The sequence below is a fragment of the Rattus rattus genome, chromosome 11, assembly GCF_011064425.1.
Source record: "Rattus rattus isolate New Zealand chromosome 11, Rrattus_CSIRO_v1, whole genome shotgun sequence".
Lineage (NCBI taxonomy): Eukaryota > Metazoa > Chordata > Mammalia > Rodentia > Muridae > Rattus > Rattus rattus.
Window position 1 is genome coordinate 8,007,373 of NC_046164.1, and position 23,827 is coordinate 8,031,199.

The window sequence follows — 23,827 nt, forward strand, 5'->3', positions numbered from 1 at the left end:
ACTCATGTGTGGTAGAACAGAATATTGTTAAGAGTCATTTATTTCTCCTTTTCTTTCTGATACTCTTTCATACATTATGGGGTTCTGTCTGCAAATGAGTATGTCCTTTTATTACTATAGATTATCAATCTTTTCTCCAGCGTCTGTTCTCATTTTAAAGATCTATTTTGTCTGGCATTAATATAGCCAATGACATTCTCTTACTTACTTGTTTTCATGGGTTATAATTACTTAGTCTGTTTGTGTATTTAAAGTATTTCTTCTGCAGACCTTGTACAAACAGCCTGCTCTCTCCCTATCTCACGCATTGCATTTTGGTTGGAATGTGCAGTCCATTTCCAACACTGTCTCATCCTGTCTGCTCCTCTGCTTCTCCTACAGCCATTTTTTGTCTTAAACAAACAAAATCATGTTTCTTTTATCCCACTATTTAGATTTAAGCTATGTGCCTTTTAACCCGTCACCTTGTTTGAATCACGAACTACTTCGTCTTAATAATATGTGCCAGGCAATCTTCCTCTTCGCCATCTTCACTTTGTGATGAATGTCATGCTGAACCTGGCTTACTTCCTGTATGTTTGTATTTAGAACAATATCCACTATGCTACTTAAGACCAAAACTAGAGAATCAGATTCCTTTACACTTCATATTTAATCAGCAATTCTCAGATTCTACCTCTTCAACATCCCTCAATAATCTTCTCCTTCTGTCTTCACTACCATTGCAAAGAGTATATTCTTTCCTCTTTTTATCTGGTCTACTACAATAGCCTTCACGATGTTCTCCATGTAAGTTTCTACATCCGTATGTCTGTCCCATGACCTACATGACCCCAGGGTATTCATTCTAAAAAGAAAACCACATCTCATGGTTCTGAACTTAATTTTCAATGGTTCTCACCTTCGTGAGGGATAAAATCTAATCTCTGTGGAATGGTACAGAAAGCCCACTGTCTATCACTATCTAAGCCCAATATCTGATAACAGTCCATGTCCAACGACAGAAAGAACTTCCGGAGTACCCTCACTCTTGTTTGACTTTTCTACATTAATAAAGCCATTGCTTCTGCCTACAATGTAGTCCACATGTTAGGAAAGCAAACACCCACTCATGATTAACCTCTCAACCAATATCTTCTTTACAGATTTGACTCTAAGAAGTAGTTACTCACCCCATAAATATGTTGTATGTTTCCCAGTACCCACAGTACTTTAATACTTAAGTTTATTCTTCTGTCGTTTCTGTCAATATGTATTTTCTTAAAAATGTGAACTGGCTTTTAATCTTTCAATTTTCAGAACATAGTTGACAGTCAACAATTACACACTTACTTGACAAGCAGCCCATAATGAGAGAGCTGACATATTGGAAGCATGTGTAAGTTCCCTTAAAGCAATCATGCAAATGAATAACCACTTTTAGGAATCTTAGATCCTGGTCTATGCATAGTATAAACTTTTTGTACCTAATTTGTTCTAAACCCTACTTACATCATCAAAAAAATATTGGGCATTTGCCATCATGAAACACGTCTTGTAGATAAGAATTAATGGTTCTCAGTGATTGCTGCCTCCATTTCCTTGTTAGGAAGTTCACTTAAGGTCACATAAGGGACAAAGCCAAGGCTGGGTGGTGCGTGCTCTCTGTTACTCCACCCTGTTTCTCAGCAGGACAAACACCAGGTTGCTGTGCCTCCCATCATCGTACCACCATCCACCTGCTCCCACTTTCTTTTCTGTGTTTCACACTCTTCTCCTTCCCCACTGGCCTGTCTCTCCCTCCAACACTCTCTGCTGTTTCCATAGTAAGTGCACTTCAGTCTTTCATGCTAAAGCATCTTTTCTTTTTTCCTTTTACCAGAGAAAGCAAATAAACAAGGAAGCAAACAAGCAAGGCAGTCAGGAAGGAAGAACGAGGAAAGAAAGGAGGCAGGAAGGAAGCAAGCTAGAATTAAACATGCTTAAGTTTTAGGAAATTGTGGAAACCAAGAACTGACGTTTGAATTTGGGGGAAACTGAGAGAGGTGGCTGGAGGAAAAGGAGTGTTTGGTAAGGAAGGGAGCAAACAGCTGACTGAGGGCATCTGTCTAAAGACTGTGTAAAGACAAAGAACTAAGACTACATACACAGCAAGGGCAGCTCGGCCACACGAAGGCCTGAATGGCAGGGAAGCGCTCTTTGTCTACCTAGACAAATCTGGGAGTGAAGACAGGCTGAAGCTAACTGCATGAAGTACAATTGCCAGTCCATGACATCAAAGGCTTTTTCTTGGTGTTCAGAGTCATCACCAGTTAGACACACACCAGATGTTCAATTAGCATAGACACAATTATTTTTTAAAATGTATAAATTATACTTAATCCATGGTTAAGTCAAGTTACTGACTTAGAGTTGACTATCCTGGGCCATATGCTATGATAAAATTAATGTATCTTTACTCTAATAGTAAGAATTGAAGGCATAGTGCAGAGAGACACAAAAATGAATAAATAGTATAAATAAATCACCAAATAAATAAATCCAAAGACCCAAGAAAGTAAAGAATTCAGCATGTGCATGTGTGAAAAACGGCACAGCAGTCTCTAGGGCTGAAATAAAATGAACTTCACAGGAGTATTAGCCATGACACTCATAATTAATCCACTGTTATAACTGTGCCTACTCATTCATGAATTCTTTCATGGATGAATAGTTTCTAAACTAGTACAGGGGGAGCATGGAGTAGAAATTTGTTTTTGCACTTTTCCTCATATAACCTAAGAATTCAACTTCAGTAACAGAAGTAATACTTGGGAGCACACAATGTTCTTTCACGACCTGAAGAGTTCTTAAAGTTCTGTAGTTTAGCATTTATGAGTCTTCCCCATGGTACAGCCACCTCTTTACAGAGAGCAGACACAGGAGGATCCCTGGAGCTCACTGCCCCGCCAGCCTGGCCAGGCTGAGAGACAGAGCGTGGCTCAAAACCTAGGGTGGAGCGTGACTGAGGAAGACACCGGACATCTATCTCCCTCTGGCTTCCCAGGCATGCACACATGTGTACTCACACGCCTCACCTCACGTTAAAGGAACCGTGTCTACAGAGCTCTTGGAGAGGTGAAGGGCCTGCGAAACGAGGCCAAATTCCTTTGATGCAAGTTTTAAATATTTTTCATGAAAAAAAAAAAAAAAAAAGGAGAAGTACTGAGAAACCAAGCCAAACAGGGAATCTGGAAAAGTGAAATTGCCTATAGTTATATAAGAAATTAAAATAAGGGGCTGGAGAGATGGCTCGGCTTAAGAAATTAAAGTAAAACGTGCTGTGAAATATGCACACTGGATCTAGCCAAGATGGCCACACCCACTCCTGCTGGTAAAACTGAGGCACGATGGGAGTGGATGAGCTCAGCCGCAGTGCCTGGTTCTCACTGTAGCCTCCTCATTTCTGCTTTCTCTTCGTGTTTTTTGTTGGATCGAGGGGGAATCAAACATTCCGAAATGAGAATCGGAACGATCTCTAAAGATGCACAACACAAGCTCCATCTGTCCTCACGCACATCTGGTATGTTCTGTTTGAACAGTCTGACAAGCTGAGGTGGTTTTCATGCTTAAAGAACACAAACGTTTTACTGGGTCTGTTGAGCAGACCCTTTGGGGCTGAAAGAAATGTTAGAAAAGGGGGCACTGTCATTCTTCTAGGTGCCTTGTTAAAGCACCGTTGTGGGAGGGGTCACACACACTAAGGACACTCACAGCAGGTGGAAGGTGTGATCCATTATGAAAGCAGAAATAAAGTAAATCCCCCTGGAAAACAAAACACTTTAACAGGAAACTTGCCATTTGGAATAAAGAAGTCATTTGAACACCTTCTTAGACTTAACAACAGGAGAGCTAATGTAAAGAGTAACAGAAATGGAACCCAGTGGGTTCTAGAAGCCGAGCACTACAGCAATTAGTGCCTGACAGACAGCTGAGCCAGACGGACGGCAACAGCAGTGATCACGTGGGCGCAGGTGGGCGCAGGTGGGCGCAGGTGGGCACAGGCGGACACAGGCAGACACCGTGAGCCTCATCTCTCACTGTCTCCATTAGGGCCACTGGCTGCAACTTGAGCTTAATTAGAAATCAAATATGTTTCTGGGAAATATTTCCTCTAAGTTGGATGGAAAATCTCCTTTCCCCCCACCCCAATAATATTCAATTTCAGGCCTCACTTAAGAAAAATGTAAATCTGATTCCATAACAACAAAGGCAGCTGTGACATAAGTCTATCAAAAATGACGAGTCCCACCCACATCTAATACCAGTGCGACTTAATGCAGGCTACAAAAATAACAAAACCATAGGGCAATAAAAGAACTTGAGTCCATTTGAATCGTTCATAGTTAGACCATGAGTAGATGATATCTTAATAGCTAATATGTATGAAGAATTTTAATTAACATTTTTTCTTTATCTCTACTAGAATTGAAATTTGAAAAAAATAACTAAAACAGATTTTTAAATACTTGTTTTTTTCTGTAATACCTAATAGAAAACATACCAGACATCCAGGAGCCTCTACAACACACGCCCCGTTCTGTGCGTGTGCTTGTACATGTACTCCAGCCTCATTACTGACATCACTCGTCAGGGGAATGCACAGGGCACAGAGCAAGCCTTTCCCTCCCTCTCAGTCGCCCTCTTCCTATTCAGTCATAAGTCCTGTCTTTAACACTGTCTTTCCTGGTACTCACCACACAGAACTGACTCTGAACACTGTCCCTATACATCCCCTGTCCTTGCAGCCTAACTGGGCTCCCTACTCCAGTTCCAGTCCAAACCAGTATGTCTCCTGCCACTCTAAAGAACAGATGATGTCACATCACACCTTACAGCACCTGAATGATTCATGCTGAATAGACAGTAAGCCCATGCTCACTAACTCCTAATTCAAAGACTTCCTCAAAACGACTGCAATCCACCCCAACATTGATTCCCATTATTCACTTACGGAATCAGTGTCAGCCAAAAGGACCTAACTGACACTTCTTGGAGCCAGCCCATCCTTTCTAGCCTACTTCAGGGCCTGTGGTTAATATATTCTTTCTACTTAGGTCTCAGTCAGTTCATCCAATTATACTAAAATACCTTCATTCATGATACACTGCTGAGGTCCCCACCTAGATTATAAGCAAACCCCAGACAATATCCACAGTACCTTAAGAACTGATCAGTTTGTATCTCTCATTTTATAACACTTATCACATTAACATAACAACATTACTTCTCTCACTATACTTCTTTTTTGTTGTTGGGTGTTGTTTTTTTAGAGACAGGGTTTCTCTCCGTAACAGCTCTGGCTGTCCTGGAACACACTTTGTAGAGCAGGGTGACCTCAAACTCACAGAGATCTACCTGTTCCTGCCCCTGCCCCTGCCCCTGCCCCTGCCCCTGCCCTGCCTCCTAAGTGCTGGGATTAAAGGTGTATGTCACCATCTCCCGGCCTCTCTTACTGTATTTATTAAGAAGGAAGTACTCATAAAGAAAAGTTCTACTAGTTGGAAACATTTATAGAGCCAAGCACTCATGTATATGTATTTATGTACAAGCTGACATGTACACGTACATGACATGTACAGAATGTCATGACGATGATGTTCTCAGCAGCTATTACATTCCAGTAAGGTACAGCTGAATTACACTCCAGCAACATCAATGCCAAAGAGGAAAATAAAACCTACATATTCTTACAACAGCAATCTCAAATATCAGACATAATATTTAGTCTACAAACATATTAGCAGCTTTGATTTTTACAAACAAAAGTATAAAGAGAGTTGCTGATAAGATTGAAAAAAGAAAAAATCCCTCTTACTTCTAGTAGCCTTTGGAAATCTTTTTTTCAGTTTCTTCCTTAACGGGTTAAGTTCACCCATTATTTCTGGAACAGCTACATAAAAGTCCACAACAACCTCGTCATCCAAGATCTAAAAACCAAAGGAAGAATACATGAAATACTTTAGCTTTTTGGACATAAGCAATTTCATAATGATTCAAAAAAGAACTATTATGCACATTTTTCTTCAAACACAGAATGATATAAACACAGTCGCCAGTTTCTGAAAACATCAGAAGCAAAACACTTTGTTATATTGTAAAAATAGCTGTGTGTATTTTTAAACAAAATTAATGATTTTAATACTGCTGTGAGAGTATGCAAGGCCAATGCTGCTATAAGCTCAAGCACAGCACCAGTGTGTCTGCTCACACACCTCCCAAAGCACAGCACCAGTGTCCGCTCACACACACCTCCCAAAGCACAGCACCAGTGCGCGCTCACACACACCTCCCAAAGCACAGCACCAGTGCGTCCGCTCACACACACCTCCCAAAGCACAGCACCAGTGTCCTCCACACACACCTCCCAAGCACAGCACCAGCGTGTCGCTCCCATCCCCAAAGCACAGCACCAGTGTGTCCGCCAACACACCTCCAAAGCAACCAGCTAGAGCACACCAGTGTGTCTGCTCACACACACCCTCCCAAAGCACAGCACCAGTGTCCGCTCACACACCTCCCAAAGCACAGCACCCGTGTGTCCGCTCACACACACCTCCCAAAGCACAGCACCAGTGTGTCCGCTCACACACACCTCCCAAAGCACAGCACCAGTGTCCGCTCACACACACCTCCCAAAGCACAGCACCAGTGTGTCCGCTCACACACACCTCCCAAAGCACAGCACCAGTGTGTCCGCTCACACACACCTCCCAAAGCACAGCACCAGTGTGTCCGCTCACACACACCTCCCAAAGCACAGCACCAGTGTGTCGGCTCACCCACACCTCCCAAAGCACAGCACCAGTGTGTCCGCTCACACACACCTCCCAAAGCACAGCACCAGCGTGTCTGCTCACACACACCTCCCAAAGCACAACACCAGTGTGTCTGCTCACACACACCTCCCAAAGCACAGCACTAGTACCCGCTCACACACACCTCCCCAAGCACAACACCAGTGTGTCTGCTCACACACACCTCCCAAAGCACAGCACCAGTGCGTCTGCTCACACACACCTCCCAAAGCACAGCACCAGTGTCCGCTCACACACACCTCCCAAAGCACAGCACCAGCGTGTCTGCTCACACACACCTCCCAAAGCACAGCACCAGTGTGTCCGCTCACACACACCTCCAAAGTAAGCTAGAGCACACCAGTGTGTCTGCTCACACACAATGCACGCCTATTACAACTGAAGGCAGGGGGACATTTCTCAAGCAAAAAGCTCCAAGTTGCCAAATTCACTACTAACCGCTAACTTTCTAAACTTAGTGCGTCAAAAGAACTGAATGTTTCAGATTTACCAAATTTGTGGATAAATCCAGCTAATGCCAAAATAATTATTATACCACCATACTATACTCCACTTAAAAATCTAATTGACAATAAAGTAAAATAACTTTTTAAAACAAAACATTGCCAAGATACAAATCTTTCATCAGTTCAACTGTCATTTTACATGAAACCTTACCTATCCAAGGCCTTGTTTGGGGTTAATGAATTCAGAAAAACTCAAGTCTGGAAAAATTAGGCTATGTTCTGGGACTCTATCTTCCTGTTACTAGTGTTTCTTTGAATAACATTCTATGCCTCTCTTAAAAATATTGGCTTATTAAGTGAGAACTTGTGTGTCGTGAATTCTGCACATATTTTATACAGTTTAGCTCATCCAATCCTTCAAGGCAGGTGTTAATATTAACTAAATAATTCAGATGAGGAACATGGGGCCTTGTGAGAAGGAACCAGCATGTGTCTCCTAAGAAGCACCAGGATTCAAACAGGCCATGGGGTTCTAGAACCAGGGTCCCATCCCAAGAACACAGAGGAAACAAAGACAACTGAAATGCCAAAGAACTGTACGTAAGGCTTTCATTAACAGGTTTCCTAAAACTAACTCTACAGCACGTTCCTTTAAGTTAAAAATTATCTGTGAATGCTGCACTACAATCCACCTTAGGAACACAGCTTAGAATAACACAAGAAAAACCATTACATTCAAATCTCTCTGAGCCAAATATATTTGTGACATTTCAAAATGAAATGAATTTAATAACTAAATTAAGATCTTAGAATGATTCAAAGTTCAGTAAGGATAGCCTACTTTACAGTTTCTTTCTTTTTACTTTTATTTTTTGAGTGTTTTGCTTGCATGCATTCCTATGCACCACATGCATCCCTAGTGCCAATGGAGACCAGAAGAGGACATAGGATTCTCTAGAACTGAAGTCACAGAAGGTTATGAGCCACCATGGAGTGCTGGGAACTGAACATGGGTCCTCTACATGGGCAGCCACTGCTCTTAACTGCTGAGCCGTTTCTCTAGCTAAATGCTAAGGAGGACAGAGTACTTATATGGCAGAAATGAGGGCTTGGAGTATTATTGGTCTTACAACAGTTGCCTACCTGGGTAAGGCCCTGGGTTCAACCTCCAGTATTGCAATAAATAAGTAAATATAAATGTATAGAAATGTGCTTGAAAATCAACAGCCATGATAGTACCTGTTAGAACTTCACAACCTGAATGGATACCTTCTAAAAATACCACGGAAAGCTTTCACACACATGACATAAGATAACTTACCCAAACAGAACTGTTTCTCTAACTGTTTAGGAACACTAGGTCTCCTAAAGAAAAATTATGTACCTATAATATTTATATACCAAAAGTCACCATTAGATTTTCTTATTTGGGTTTCTTTTTCCAGAGCTTGCTTTACGAACAGTAGGGCTGTGTACTGCATTCTCCCCCCTTGTTTTTCCCTTGAGAAATGAGTAACCTCTGGCCAAGGCTGCAGGGCTGCCGTGACAGCTGCTGCACTCTCACAGGTCGGGAGAGAGGCAGCACGCGCTTGCTGAGGTTTGCTGGCTGCAGAGACCAAGCCCCACGCTCCGACTCCCAAGCGCTGCAGTGTATTTACTCTTTACTAACTCAAACACTGCTAGTACTTTGTAAAGAATTAAAATGATATGCCAGAAAGAACAAGATACCACATTTGGACTCGGCCAAAGCCCTGTTTTAAAGTAAGCTCCTTAGCTACTTTCCAGCAAGCTCATGGGAAATGTTACCTACGGTTCTACAAAGGCCTACTGGCCTTTCCTCCTGCTGCTGGACTGCATCAGCAGGTTCAAGGCCAGGTCAGGACAGGCTAACATCATGACCTTAAAATAAAGGAGGAGTCTTCAAAGCACCCCTCAAGGAGAAGCTGGGCTCCAGCTTCCTGCGTTCACACCTCGGCTTCGTGGAGGGTCTTTCTCTCTGTATCGTGGGTGTATGTGTTTCCTCACCCCAGAAAAGCCTTTCTCCAACTGCTGACTGTGTCTGCTGCTGACTGTTGCCCTTGAGAAGTTTCCTGCCCTTTAATCCTTTATCAGGCAAAGAAAAAGAACACCTGGCTGGAAACATAACTACTTCTACATGGGGACATAAAATGGGGGGAACCAACTCTTGTGTTTCCTGGGTCTTGGTCAAGTCTGACTCTCAGATAAACTATCTCCAATTCCCTTAAAAGGAAATTGAAATCACCATCAGACTTAGAACACTACTCGGCTGCCATGTTCCCTAAGGACCAGCCCAGCAAGTCAAGCAAAAACTCTACATATTTAATAAAGGACACATTTTCAAATCTGTTTTCCGAGCACCATTTTGCCCACCTCTATCCATAATATAATTTAAGAAAAAGAGGGACCTTTCTTAAAATGTGAAGAAAAACCTTTTGTGACTTTACAGATAACTGTAAGCCTCTTCCTACCTTCCTTCAACAGGGCTCCTCGGGCTCTTACTTCCCTAGGCGGGCTTCTCACTCGCCCTCAGTGAGCTAAGTCCACCTCAAGTGGACAGGGAGTAAATGCTCACAGGAAATACCACAGTATGGAGATTAAACACCAAGTAAATGATACTTTCACTCCCAGAAAGAAAAACACACTTCGTCTTAAAAACATGAATGAAACATTCATGTATACTAATATTGAGATTTCACTTTAAATTTCACATTCAAAACCTGAATAACATCGGCCTGTATGCTTTATGCACAAACCTTTCATAACAACAGTAAACTATAAACAAATCAAAGAATAAAGTAATCAAAGATTAAGAGCTTCAGTGGCTATTTTAAGATTTGAAACTGAACTGTACAGAACGTTTCCCCCTTTCTAACGCCTACCAACTGTTTTGGAGACAGAGACCCGAGTGACCCTGTGCACTAGGAAACATTAGTGTAAAGGGTCGGGAGACGGCACAGCAGCCGAGAGAACTGGTTGCTCTTCCAGGGCACCTGGATTCAAGTGCAAACACCACACGGTAGCCAGTATGTGTATGCAACTGTGCTCCCAGGGACCCACACCTCTGCCCTCTAAGGGCACCAGGCACACATACGAGGCACAGATTTACATGCAGACAAAACCTATGAACAATAAATAAATAAATAAATGAAGAATGAAGGAAGGAAGCAAGCAGAGCTATCAGAACAATCTTCATAAGAAACCAACATAAACACAGTACCTTCTTAACTAGATCTGCTCCTCCTGCAAACGCAGCTCCATTTTCTTCTGCTATTTTAATTTCTGATGCATTCTACCAAAACACAACAGTTTACACAATATTTTTAAACAGATTCATTATATTGATAATAGCTGTCAGAAATATCAATTAAAAATAAAAATTGTTTTTAATTTTATTTTAAAATACACCAATTTTTAAATGTATACATTATATTCAGAAAACTTGAGTTTGTATGTCCCTGGAGTATTGACTGACAGCAGAAATGCACCTTGATGTCATATAAAGAACCTAGAAAGTGTCGGGAAGCAGAGGCAGGAGGATTGCTGTGATTCCAAGGCCAGCCTGGTCTACGCAGCAAATCCAGGACAGCCAGGGCTCTGCAGAGGGACTCTGTCTCAACAAAAGCCAAGCAAACAACCTAACAAGTAACAAGTAGCTGGTCCACCATACACATGCCTCCCAAAAGTAAAACCTTAAAGTACGGCAAATCTCATTAGCTTACACTTTATAAAACTGATGGGGGGGAAATTTGACTCAAGAAATCAAAACACAAATGTAGCCGCACCTGCCAACTTCTACAGAACAGCACATGTCCCACTTCTATCATTTTGTCTTCTGGGAACATACGTCACTCCCTTAGTTACTGCAGCACTGTGGCTCTCTGACAACTCTAATCCCCACTCACTGGAAAGAACACACTGTCTTCCTCCAGACGAAAGCAGAGAAAATTGGTAAAGTCTCAGTTATGAAATTCAGATAGTAAAGAAGGGAAAAACTAAGCAAACTCATTAGCACATCATAAACACATGTCAGCAACACAGAAGCCCGCCAAGCCGGACCCCATGCCTGCCATGTGGTGTCTGCTGGCACCGTGAGCAGGCATCTGTCTAAACAGCATGGAGATGCACAGCACTGGTCACTGTTGTGTGCATCGGAGGAGCCCGAGTAGGAAGTGGGAGACGCCTGACAGAGCCCACGGCTGCTGCCATAGCTGCTAATGACCGCAGCAGTGCTTGGTGTATCTATTTCTCCCTCAGGCTGGAGGCTCAACTACAAAAAAGTAACCTTAAAGAACTGACACGAATTCAGGATTCTCTCTAATTACATCCCATTACTCTCTTTATTGACTAGTGTAATCTCTTATAAATTAAATTGTAAAACTGTAGACAAAGTTACTTACCCCTGTAAACACAGCGACTTTGTTGACTTCTGACGAGAAAGGGTGCGGGAGAGCAATAACACTGGCAAATGGTTCCACTTTTTTCTAAACACACACGGGGAAAATAATTACAAAATTTACCTTCTCCATTATCTTCTGCATTCTATAAAAAAACAGGACTTTTTTTTTTTTTTTTTTTTTGAGGTTGCTTTGGTTGTTTGATTGGTTTGTTAACTGGATAGATAGGGCTTTTCTGCTGGCCTCAAAACCAAGATCCTCCTGCCTCAGCTTCCTGAATGCTGGGACTATAGAAATGCACCACCATTCCCAACTCTGGCTTTTAAATCTTTCAATCTATGATAAGCCTGCCCCTTTATTCCTTACTATTTTCTGACCATAATTTAAAGCTCGAGATTATCTATTTCCTTTTTGAAAAATAAGAATAAGAATCTAACTCTCTCTTGTGCATACCATACCCCCCATCTTGTGAGGTTTCTAGCCAAACCATTTATCATAGGTTCTCAAATGCTACAAGTGTATTCACAGCTGTTCCTCCCTAGCAACTAGTACAGCAGTTTCCATTTTCTGGGTGTCAACAGATGTTTGCTACCTTGAATTAAAAGTATAAATGTAGTTTACAAACTCAAGGAAGATGATGAAAACAGCTAGACATCTTAAACAAGGGCAACTGACCTGCTCAATAGCTCACCCTTAGTGGACCCATGGCTCTGGGCAATTATAAATAGAAACCCTAGATCCACAATGGAATGCCAAGACTGACAGTGTCTTCTCATCAGTGATCTCCTTTAGTGTAGATCACCATCGCTTTCAGATACAATTAAGAAGTGAACTGAGAATTCCAACAGAAACAATGCATCGTTTGACACACACACAAGTACAGTCCTGTAAGTGCCCAGAATTAATATTCTCAGTCATTCTGGTGAAGAACAACAAGAAGCATAGGCTGCTTGCCCGGTGCTCTAGGCCCTGGTCTCAGTTCCCAGCACAGAGGTGACAAAACAGAGCAAACTTAAGACAGAGGCCACATCTTTAGTGTCATGAGCTACATGAGTGACTGGGGACTTCCTGAGATTACGGCAGATTTAAACGAACACTGAATGCAAAGCACTGCTAAAGAAAGTGGCTGACTGCGACGTTTCCAGTTGCTCATGGTATCATGAGCACTACTAAGCTCTGGTATGTATTATCGAATTTCAACGTGAATGGAGCCATAAGAACTAACACTTTGCCTTTGTGATAAAGGTGAGCATGCTGAAATAAAAATCAGCAAAGCGATGGATCCGAGGAAAGCAGGCCAACTCCCCTGCATGCTTCCAACTATCTTATACCTGGAAAGTAATATTTTCCATCCTGAAGTAGAGAGATTTTTAGAAAATCTGATGGTGGTACAGGAATTTAATCCCAGCACTTGGGAGGCAAAAGCAGGCAAAGATCTCTGAGTTCAAAGCTAGCCTGATCTACAGAGAGAATTTCAGGACAGTCAGGGCTATGCAGAAAACTTTGTCTTGAAAAACCAAATGGAGGTGGGAAGCGATTTTAGGGAATTCTAAAATTGTACTTGTAAGCAGCTGACAAAGCAGCTGGTCTCCCTGTGACTTTGGTACATCCTTGGTGACTCCTCTCCACTCCCCCTTCACAACCCCCATCTTTGTAAACTAGTGTTCTCAATCTTTCTAATGCTGTGACCCTTTAATACAGTTATGGTGAACCCTAACCGTAAAATTATTTAAACTATTTGTGTTGCTACTTCATAACTGAAATTTTTTTTTTACTGTTACAAATCATAATGTAAATTATCTGTGTTTTCTGATGGTCTTAGGCAACCCCTGTGAAAGGGTCATTCAACCTCAAAAGGGGTTTTTTTTGACCCCCAGGTTGAGAACCTGGGGTAAAGTATCTGTGCTTTAACTTTCAAATCACGTGTCCTCTACCCGCTTCTCCCCGTAGAATTTTAAAAATTAAAAAGATCAGCTTATGTATCTACTTTAATAAACACGGATCTACATACCTTTTTTCCCAATGCCATATCTAATGTTAAGTCAAGATAAACACCTTGCTTTGGATTGGTAAAGTCCAGGACTTGAAACTTCTTAAGTAAGTGAATAGCTTTCTCTACTTCATAGATCCGCCGTGGGTATAAGCGTTTTAAATAGACATCGTCTTCAGGCTCACTTTCCATGTAGGTATATGACTTTATTTTCTCTATATCATCGACTGGTTTTTCATCTGATGTCTTTTCCTTGGCACCTTTTTTATTTTTTCTTGCAGACCTTAAAGCAAAATACATTAAGGTCAGTTATATCAGAATATATTCAAGAGGACCTCTTCTAAAAAGCCATTATATAAGACAGAAAGACTCAAAAGCACACACTGCTTTACAGTTTCCCTAACTCAATAATAAATACCAATGAATTTGTGCTTTTTCCAGTCAGCACAAGGTGAAGGAAGCAGGGTTGCTAGTGTCCAGAAGCTTGCAAAGGGGCAAGGGGAAATACATGTGTAAAGAGATAGTTCAACCTATTGTGTTAGTATAGACGCTTAGAGATAGTTAACACACTGTGTTAGTATCGACGCTTAGAGATAGTTAACACATTGTGTTAGTATAGACACTTAGAGATAGTTCAACACACTGTGTTAGTATAGATGCTTAGAGATAGTTAACACACTATGTTAGTATCGACGCTTAGCAGGGTCTTGTGGCGACCCTTAGCTCAGCCTAGGTATTAGGGAAGAGCTGTGAGAGACAAGACTGAAGGAGCAGGAAGAAAGACAGTCTTGATATACACCCAAAAGAACTGTTCATACAAGCTGGTTGTAGCAGTATACGTCTTTAGTCCCAGCACTCAGAAGGCAGAGGCAAGGTGATCACTGTGAGTTCAAGGCCAGCCTGGTCAACAGAGCAAGTTCCAGGACAGCAGGGGCTACACAGAGAAACCCTGTCTCACAAAACAGAAAAGCAATGTCCAAAGCAGCACTATTCATAACAGCACAGAGGCAGAAATAACTCAAACTTGTCTGCTGATGAGTGAAAACATAAAATACACCATTTCACTACGACGGGATGCTTCTGTTCAGTTTTGAGTTTCAATGTCATTGACATACAGATGTCACTGTTTTCTATTTAGTCATACCTTCTACACTACTCTCTTACTCCTCTTTGCCCCTTTGCTGGTCCACTCTAAGAGAGGCCATCTATTTTCTGCTTTCCCCTCAATGCATTCCATTGTCTTCTCTAGTTCTAATGATCTCTAGTTCCATCATTTTCCTGCAGACTGTCATGATACCTTTCTTTTAATGGCTGAGAAAAAAATCCATTTTGGATAAGTGCTACATTTGTTTTATCCATTCATAGACAACTAGGCTGATGCTGGGTCTTCACCACAGTGAGGTAATATACCAACACCCACAGAGAGACGGACACAATCTCTAGAATATCTATTTAAAATCTCTGTGGGTAAATACTCACGAACAATATAGCTTCAAATTCTGTATTACGTTTTTATTCAATGTGCATGTGTTGCTATACATGCACATATATGAAGGTCAGAGGACAACTTCCAGTAGCTGGTTCTTTCCACCATGTGAATTCCAGGAACTTGAGTTGTGAGAATTCATGGCAGGAACCTTACCCACTGAACCATCATGACGGCTTGCAAAGCAGTTTAATTTGCACTTTCCTGATGCCTAAGAACATCGAACACTTCCTCAATTCATTGACTATATCATATTTTGTGATTTATTTTTTTAAATTCTTTATAGATTCTAAATATTGATTCCTGTCTGATACATAGATGAAGAAGATTTTTTTGTCCAATTCTAAAGGACAATTCTCTAGTGTCTTTTCACTCTAGTGACTATTTTTTCCTTTGCAGTGTACACAGAATCTTAATTTCACATAACCCCATTTGTCAACTCTTGGATGCTACTGGAGTCCTTTCCAAGAAAGTCCTTGTCTACATGTTAAAGTATATAATGGAACATTAATCAACAACAAAAGAATCAAGTACTTGATTCAGGCTACAACATGTATTAACCTTAAAAACAGTATACAATTGCACCAATAATGAGTCTGCTATGTAATGAGAGTAAAGTCACAAAACAACACAAGTCACTGCATTTGTACACATCGGTATGAGGAGGAAAATTGTAAAGTACCTTCTACACAAGCACGGGGACCTGAGTTCAGTGCCCAGGGCACATATTAAAAAGCCAGGTGTGGTGCCAAGCTCTTCTAATCCCAGTGCTGGGGAAGCAGGGACAAAGGCTCTCTGAGGCTCACTAGCCAGCCAGCCTAGCCAGTCAGTTCACTCTAATCAGGGACCAGTGAGACATTCTGTCTCCAAAAACAAGATGGAGGGCTCCTAAGGAGGGACAGCTGATGGTGATCTCTACCCTACATACACAAACATGATCACACACATACAAACATGGTCACACACATATATATGATCACACACATACAAACATGGTCACACACACATACATATGATTACACACATACAAACACGGTCATACACATACACATAATCATACATATGATCACATACATATAAACATGATCACATACATATACATGATCACACATATACAAACATGGTCACACACATACACATGATCATACACATATACATGATCACATACATACAAACATGATCACACACATACAAACATGATCATACACACAAACATTAACACACATACACATGATCATACACATGCAAACATGATCTCTCACAAATTAAAGTAGGTAAAATAAGACTCTCTTCGCTTCAGATAGTAAACCAGCTCTGTCCCACTGACCACAGTTTCTGACTCTGGAATTCAAGGGTTAAAACAGAAAGTGGGAAGATGGAAAGTAGACTTGGAAACTCCACATCACAATGAACAAAGGCAAAGAGAAGCCAGTGAGTGAGAACGATGTCTAAATTTCAAGTTATAAACTATTCCAGCTGTAATAGGAGACAGATCTGAAGGAAATGAGGGGAGAAGCAAAAGCATATTCCCTCTTTTTCTTCCTAAGGAGGGTGGCCAAGGCTGAACAAATACTGGCAAGGCTGAAAAGATAACAGACTAGAAAAACATTTACAAGGTAAACACAAAAGATAGGGAATAGAAAGAACCATCTGCAACACCTCCTGTGGTGTAGGCTCGGGAACCAGGTGGAAGGAATAGTTTATCATTAACTAGAACCAGGAGCAAATGTGAGGCAGTTCTCTGCAGAACCCAACAGTCAACGGGATGAGTGCGTGCCCAACAGGTTAAGCGCTCTTTATCTTCCCCCTCTCTCCCAGGGTACACTGATTTGGCAATGTGACTGGTTTGGGCTGACAGAATAAGGAAGTGACAGCTTCCCTGCTCTAAGTTTAAGCCAGAGGAGGCTTCCTATGTTTCCATATTAAGGTTTTTATTACTGTCATTTTTCATAAACATAAGTCCAAGCTAAGAGCATGAAAGACACATGGACCAGAGCTAGTCCCACAGAGCCTTAGGCTAAATTAGATGATGCTCAACTGACCTGCAAACTTGGCAGAACAGCAAGTCTGGGCCACCACATTCCCAGTCTCGGTCGGAAACCACATATGTGCATGCAGTGATGAGTAATTGTGGTGAGGTCCGTTGCATACAAAAGCTAGTGAGTGCTTACAAAATACCAAAGGAAGGTCCGAAGGGGAAATGCAGATAAGGGTTTAAAGCTAAGAAAACAAAACCAGGGGTGAGATCTTGAATCACAGTTGTTCAACATTTATTCAAATCACCAAAGTCTTCAATTAGTAAAACACTATTTTAGAAAGACATCTGGGCTCTGTGGTAAGCAGAACAGTGTCCACAAATGTGGCTTGTGGGTTAAATGTCCCCAACAGGCTCACATGTTTGACTGCTTGGTCCCCAGCTGGTGGCCCTGTTTGAAGACACTGAGGAAGCTTTAGGAGATGGACCGCAGCTGGATTAAGTGATCTCCACATGACAGGTCTTCGGGTTATAGCTCAGCCCTCCTTGCTCTCTGGACGCTTTTTTTATCAATCCAGATGTGAGCGAGCAACCACATGCTCCTCCCACCACAGTCAAAGGCTGCTCCTACCACCATGCCTTCCCCGACAGGCTGAACTGTACCCATAAATCATGAGCCAAAAGAAATGTACGCACCTCCTTAGGCCGCCTGCCAATGTAAGGTATTTTATAATTGATATGAGAAAAATAACAAACCCCAAGACAACCATGTCATGATATGTGACAAAAGAGTCATGTGACCACGGTTAAAAACCTTGAGGTGGAGAGATTATCCTAGCCGATCATGTGAGTCCAATGACACAGGCCGTTAAGAGTGACCCACCCCCCTCCTTTCCCAGCTAGATCAGATGGAGCTGAGACACTGACGATGTCCAAGTGTGCAGGGCAGCCTACCACTGTTCTAAGACGGGGAGAGGCACACTGTAAAGAAGGTCAGTAGTGTCTCAAATAGGGGAGTAACTAGCAAACTGACTCTCCTTACAGTCTCCAAAAAACAACCAACAACAGCCTCATTCTGGTCCAAGGTGCTCCATGTCAGACTCTGAATCTAGACAACTATAAAACAGAGGGTTGCATTATTTTGAGCCTCAAAGTTTGTGCTAATCTTCTAGGGAAGTAACAAAATAAATATAAAGCCCTATAAAACAGATGTGAAAGAAATAAGTTTTTAAAATCTCAAACCCAATCTAATATAAAATTTCATTCTTGTTCTTAACAAGCCCAATTATCACCGCTAATAATAGTATCCTCCAAGCTAATAAGCAGCTGAACGCACTAGCAGACAGTGATAATCTTCATCACAGTGTGCAGCCAGCCTTTCAAACTGCGGACAGCAAGCTTCAGCAAGTGCCCAAGTGGAAGGATGTGCTCTCCTGGTACCTACAGAATTCTTAAACCTCCCAAACTGGAGAAACCACATTTTAATCTTATATTTACTCATGGAGTAACAAAGCCAACAGAAGACCAGACAGCCTGTTTAGGAAGAGAGTGCTCTATTTAAAATTAAACAAAAGCTCTAGCTATAGCCATCAAACTTACATTAAATAAAATCTTGATTTCACAGCTAATTTTTCAATCTTTTAATATGCAATTAATATAAAATCTCGAGATTTCATTTATATTTTATTATATTTGTAATTATAAATATTTGTGGTTTGATAATAAAGAGCAATGTACTCACATATGGTTGGGGCTTAGCTTCATAAATATTTGAGTTGTTCAATGAAAACATTTTTAGGTTTCAAATGGAACAGGCTTCAAATGGTGCTTTAGGAGACGCTAAAGTCTGGAATGACATCATCATAGCCCAGAACACATGGGACTCTCAGGAAAGTGCACTGACATATAAGCTTACAAGCCCAGCCCTTGGGAGGGAGACAGGAAGATCTTGAGTCCAAAGCTACCTGAAGCTACAGCCAGTCCAGTCCAGCCTAAGCCACTCATTTGTTCTGGGGATAAAGTATTTAGTTGCCCAAGGTCCTAAGTTTCACCTCTACCACCACAAAGGGAGGTGTTAGTGAAATTCATTAATCAAAGAAAGTAAAAGCGCAATTCAACCAATTCCTGCAGTAACAAAGCGCAATTCAACCAATTCCTGCAGTAACATGGTACAAACTAATCTGACAACCCACTGTTTCCTTCCATAGCTTCCAAAACCAACTGCCTTTACTGCTCTCCTTCCATAGCCTCCAAAACCAACTGCCTTTACTCAGAGCCACATTAAGACGTTTTGTTGCTTCTGCAACTAGGCAAGACCATCAGAAGAGCTTAAGAGCTGTGATTTTCAGATCAGTATGAATCATATTCAAAAGATTGGGGGAGGGGAAGGACACCTGGCAGGCTGCACCAAGAAAACAGAACTATCTACAGTTACCTGGGTAACTAAACCACACAGATTAAATGAGTAACAGGAGACTGTATTCAGCTAACAGCTCTCACCCAGCCACATCTGTCCTCTCACTACAAAATCATGAAAGGAAAAGTAATCCACAGTCAGATGCAATAAAACTAGATAAGAAAAACAATGATAAAATGAAGTTCACTTCAGTACTCAAAGACCCGTGACCCCAAGAGACCAATCCAAGTATTTAAAAAGCAAAGAATCTTTTACATTGAGGTGAGAGTTTTTTGTTTCGTGAAACTGAGCTGAACTAAACAATAACCCTTAAGGCTAATACGAGAGAAACTCAGTAACATCTCTGGCGGTGCTTTACTCCTTCCTTTTCAACCTAGGTGCAGTTCTGCTCCACGTAAAACCGAAGAGCTGAAACGAGCACTGTGCAAGGGGGGAAAAGGGGTGTCAGCCTGCCAGCCTGCCACAAACACCGGAGCTCAGAACTCCACAGGGCTGAGAACACCGCAGGGCTGAGAACGCAGGTGCCCAAGCGCCAAGGAGAACGGGCCGCTCCTTACTCTCATCATGTCTCCCAGGGACAGAAGAAAAGAAAGGCAAGCAGGTAAGGAAACTGCGAGGCTAGTGTGGCGATGTCACTCCTCTGGAACACATGGAGTTCACACCTTCGCAGGCCTTTCCACACACCTTCTCCACCAGGTGATCCCGGGAAAGACTCCAGCAGGCTGGGGACTGGAGAGCCTCCTTAGATGGTACAAGAGGAAGAAAAGGCCCAAGCGAGCACCCACGGTTTCTGGTAGACGGGAAGAAAACTATCACTAAAAGTTCTACCACCAGAGTCAAGGCAGGAAACAGTACTGGGCCCAGCCTACTATCTATCCAGAGGGAGGACCAGAACTTCCCCAAAACCTGCAGCAGACGTAGAACAGGGAGAAAAGACAGGTGTGCTCAAAAACCTGTCTCCAAAGCCTAGCGGCCTAAGTGGAATCCAGGCTGCAGAGACTGCCTCTTGTCATCCATTTCTACCATGCAGTCACTGGGTAATAAGCAGACAGCCTATGTAGGGGAGGGCAAGCCCCCACTGATGACAGCCTATGTAGGGGAGGGCAAGCCCCCACTGAGATGCAGCTGCACAGCAAGAAACAGCACCAAGCACAGCACTAAGAAAAACCCAGCAACTCAGCCCCTGTACTGAGCATGAAGTACAGAGAAGTCTGCTGGTGGTAACCATGGAAACCATAAAATCAAACCTAGGTCAGCCCCTGATTACACTGGCTCAACATGACACATTAAAAGACAAGCCTATTTACTATTTACTTTCTTTCATCTTGTCTATTCTTTATACTTTTCTATTTTTCTATTTTTCGGAGCTGGGGACCGAACCCAGGGCCTTGCTCTTGCTAGGCAAGCGCTCTACCACTGAGCTAAATCCCCAGCCCCTCATCTTGTCTATTCTACACAGAACATTTCAGCATTTAATTTAATACCAACAACAATAATAAAGATATGTGAAGAAGCAAAAAAAGACTACATTGTCAAGACAGAAACGGAACCAGACTCAGATGAGCAAGTGGCAGAAAAAGAAGAAGCAGCAGCAGGATCTGCTATAGGAAACAGAAGATGGGTCCTTGCACATCAGTGAGGTGTTCAGAACAAGGCAGCCCATGGTACTTCAAACAAGTTAATCCCAGCATTCAGAAAACAAGCAGGCCTCTGTGAAGTCAAGGCCAGCCTGGTCTACATGGCATATTCCAGACCATCCAGGACTACTTAGAGAGACCCTGTCTCAAACCAAAACAAACCAAGGAACTACAAAGAGGTAGTGGGGGATGCAGCTGGAACAGAAGGGAACAGGAGGGAACAGGAGGGAACAGGAGGGATCAGGAGGGAACAGGAGGGAACAGGAGGGAACAGGAGGGATCAGGAGGGAACAGGAGGGAACAGGGAGCATCAGGCATGGTGAGGATGGAGGGAGAGTACTGGGACAGACAACTGGAATGAGGGGCATCTGGGATAAGCTAGAAACTTAGGGCAATGAAACCTCCTAGGGATCAATGAGGTGGCCCTAGCTAAGACTCCTAACAATGGGAGAGAGAGTCTGAAATAGACATCTTCTGTAACCAGGTAAGACTTCCACTAGAGGGACTGGGACACCAACCCAGGCACAAAATCTTCAACCTACAATTTGTCCTGCCCACAAGATGTGCTGGGGTAAAGGTGGCACAGAAATCGTGAGGGTGGCCAGCCAATGACTGGTCCAGATTATGACCCATGCCATAAGAGGGAGCCTACCCCTGATTAAGTTAAACAGAAAAATATGGAAAAAACTGACAAACAAAAGCAGGCACTACCAGGCCTCAGATCGTGACTCCATGAACAATTTTTAGTAGATTCTGATGTCAATGCATTTAAAAATAAAGATTACAACTAAAATTATGAATGTATCTCATTAAGTTACAAAATAATCTTTTGACAGATTTTCATAACTTTCTGAAGAGGGCATATTTCCTATGTTATGATTTTTAGGCGGTAAAAAGTACCAAACTGTACTACAGTACAATCTGGGGATGATGTAATAGGAAATTTTAGGGGATAAATGAAAATGTTTTTAAATGTTCTTAAAAATTAATAAGCCTAATAAATAAATACTTGCACACAGCAAAAATAAAAAGGCAAATAGCCCAAAACTAAAATGGGCAAAAGAGGAAAATAAGAAGTACAATATAGAAACATAAAAATTGGTAACTTCTAATGTGGAGAACTGGCACTCGTCTGGTAGGATGTAAAAAATAAAAACCAACCTGCACTCCTCCACCTTCTCCACAACCAGTCAGAATGGGCACCATTCACACCCAAAACAGGGTGCCGGGCCAAGCTTGGTGACAGGGAAGTTGCCTAGCCTGTGTAAGGCCCTAGGTTCCATCTCTGGCTGCTCCTCGTCTGTCACACCCAAAGAAAGCCTCTATTCTAACAAGGCATGTGCTAGCTCTGAGTGTGTCCATATGGAGCTGTAATACACTATTCAACTGCAGTAGTAGTCATAGCATTTGCTTCCAGACCTTGGCACCACTGACATACATTTTCTCTAATTCTCTTGTAAAACTCCAACTTTAAAGACCCAGTCAAACACTGCTGGCCCTGCTGGCCTCAGGTCACCTTAATTCCCACCAGCAATCCTATCACACTTGAGCCATTTCTCAAATAAGATAGTCACAACATTTAAGGGAAGTTAGAGCACAAACCTAATTTATGATATAGTAAGAAATCTTACTCACAACAAAAAACCCATAAATAAAAAAGTGCTCAGTTAAAGAAAGAAAATAGAAATGGCCCATAACCATGTTAAAAATCACAATTCTATTTATTACACTTGAAACTAAAAAAGATAATAGTTACCTATGCTAAATATAAAGAAATACATTCTAACAATACTTGCTAGTAAGGATATAAACTGACAAGTTGTTTCTTTTCTTTTTGCTTTTGGTACTGGGGGTTGAACCCAGGGCCTTACAAAGGCTAAGCAAGAGCTCTAGCTTATATAAACTAACAAGGTAAGTTTGGATTATCTATCAAAATTCTACTTATTAGAACCTACACTTCAAATACCTCCAATATATATGACAAATACACGGTTATTCAGTACAGGGTTAATTATATTAATGAGATATTAGAAAGTTAAATTACATAAATTACAGTATATTTATACAGCTAACTATTATATAGTTAAAATAACTGAACAGCACCATCAGAATCGATTTCCACAACATAGATGCTTACTCCATGCACTACCACGTATACAAACAACAAGAAACACACAGATTAAAATGCATATAAAGGGTACAACTAAATGACTAAAGAATGGATACAGAAAAGCCACCCACGTCTCACCAGCTAACCTTCACGTACTTTTAACTGCTTATTATGAACTAATTCATTTAAAATAACTACTTTTAAAGATTAAAAACTGACTATTTGTGTTACTTCCCATTTATTTTAAAATGCTCAAGGACAGAGGAACAAAACAAGTAGCTTTCTCATCCTCACATGACCAGCATCTTGCATAGTGCCCCACATATAGAGGACAGAGACTGTGCCATGCCTCACATAGAGAGGACAGAGACTACGCCATACCTCACATATAGAGGACAAAGACTATGCCATGCCTCACACATAGAGGACAGAGACTATGTGGGCTAAGTTTATAAAAGTGAGAATAAGTTAAACAACTAGGAATTTAAAAATTCCCCTAAAATTTCCCAATTTTTA

General features: G+C 41.7%; 1 protein-coding gene across 1 annotated transcript in view; it reads right to left on the reverse strand.

Moving 5' to 3' along the window:
• Mrpl1 (mitochondrial ribosomal protein L1) overlaps nt 1–23,827 on the reverse strand; it is a 55,704-nt gene that overhangs the window by 24,693 nt on the left and 7,184 nt on the right. The window contains exons 3-6 of the mRNA XM_032916260.1: nt 13,709–13,970; nt 11,701–11,784; nt 10,521–10,592; nt 5,837–5,948 (exon numbers count right to left, since the gene is read on the reverse strand). Of these exons, the coding sequence (XP_032772151.1) occupies nt 5,837–5,948; nt 10,521–10,592; nt 11,701–11,784; nt 13,709–13,970 (530 nt within the window). The remainder of the gene's footprint in view (nt 1–5,836; nt 5,949–10,520; nt 10,593–11,700; nt 11,785–13,708; nt 13,971–23,827) is intronic.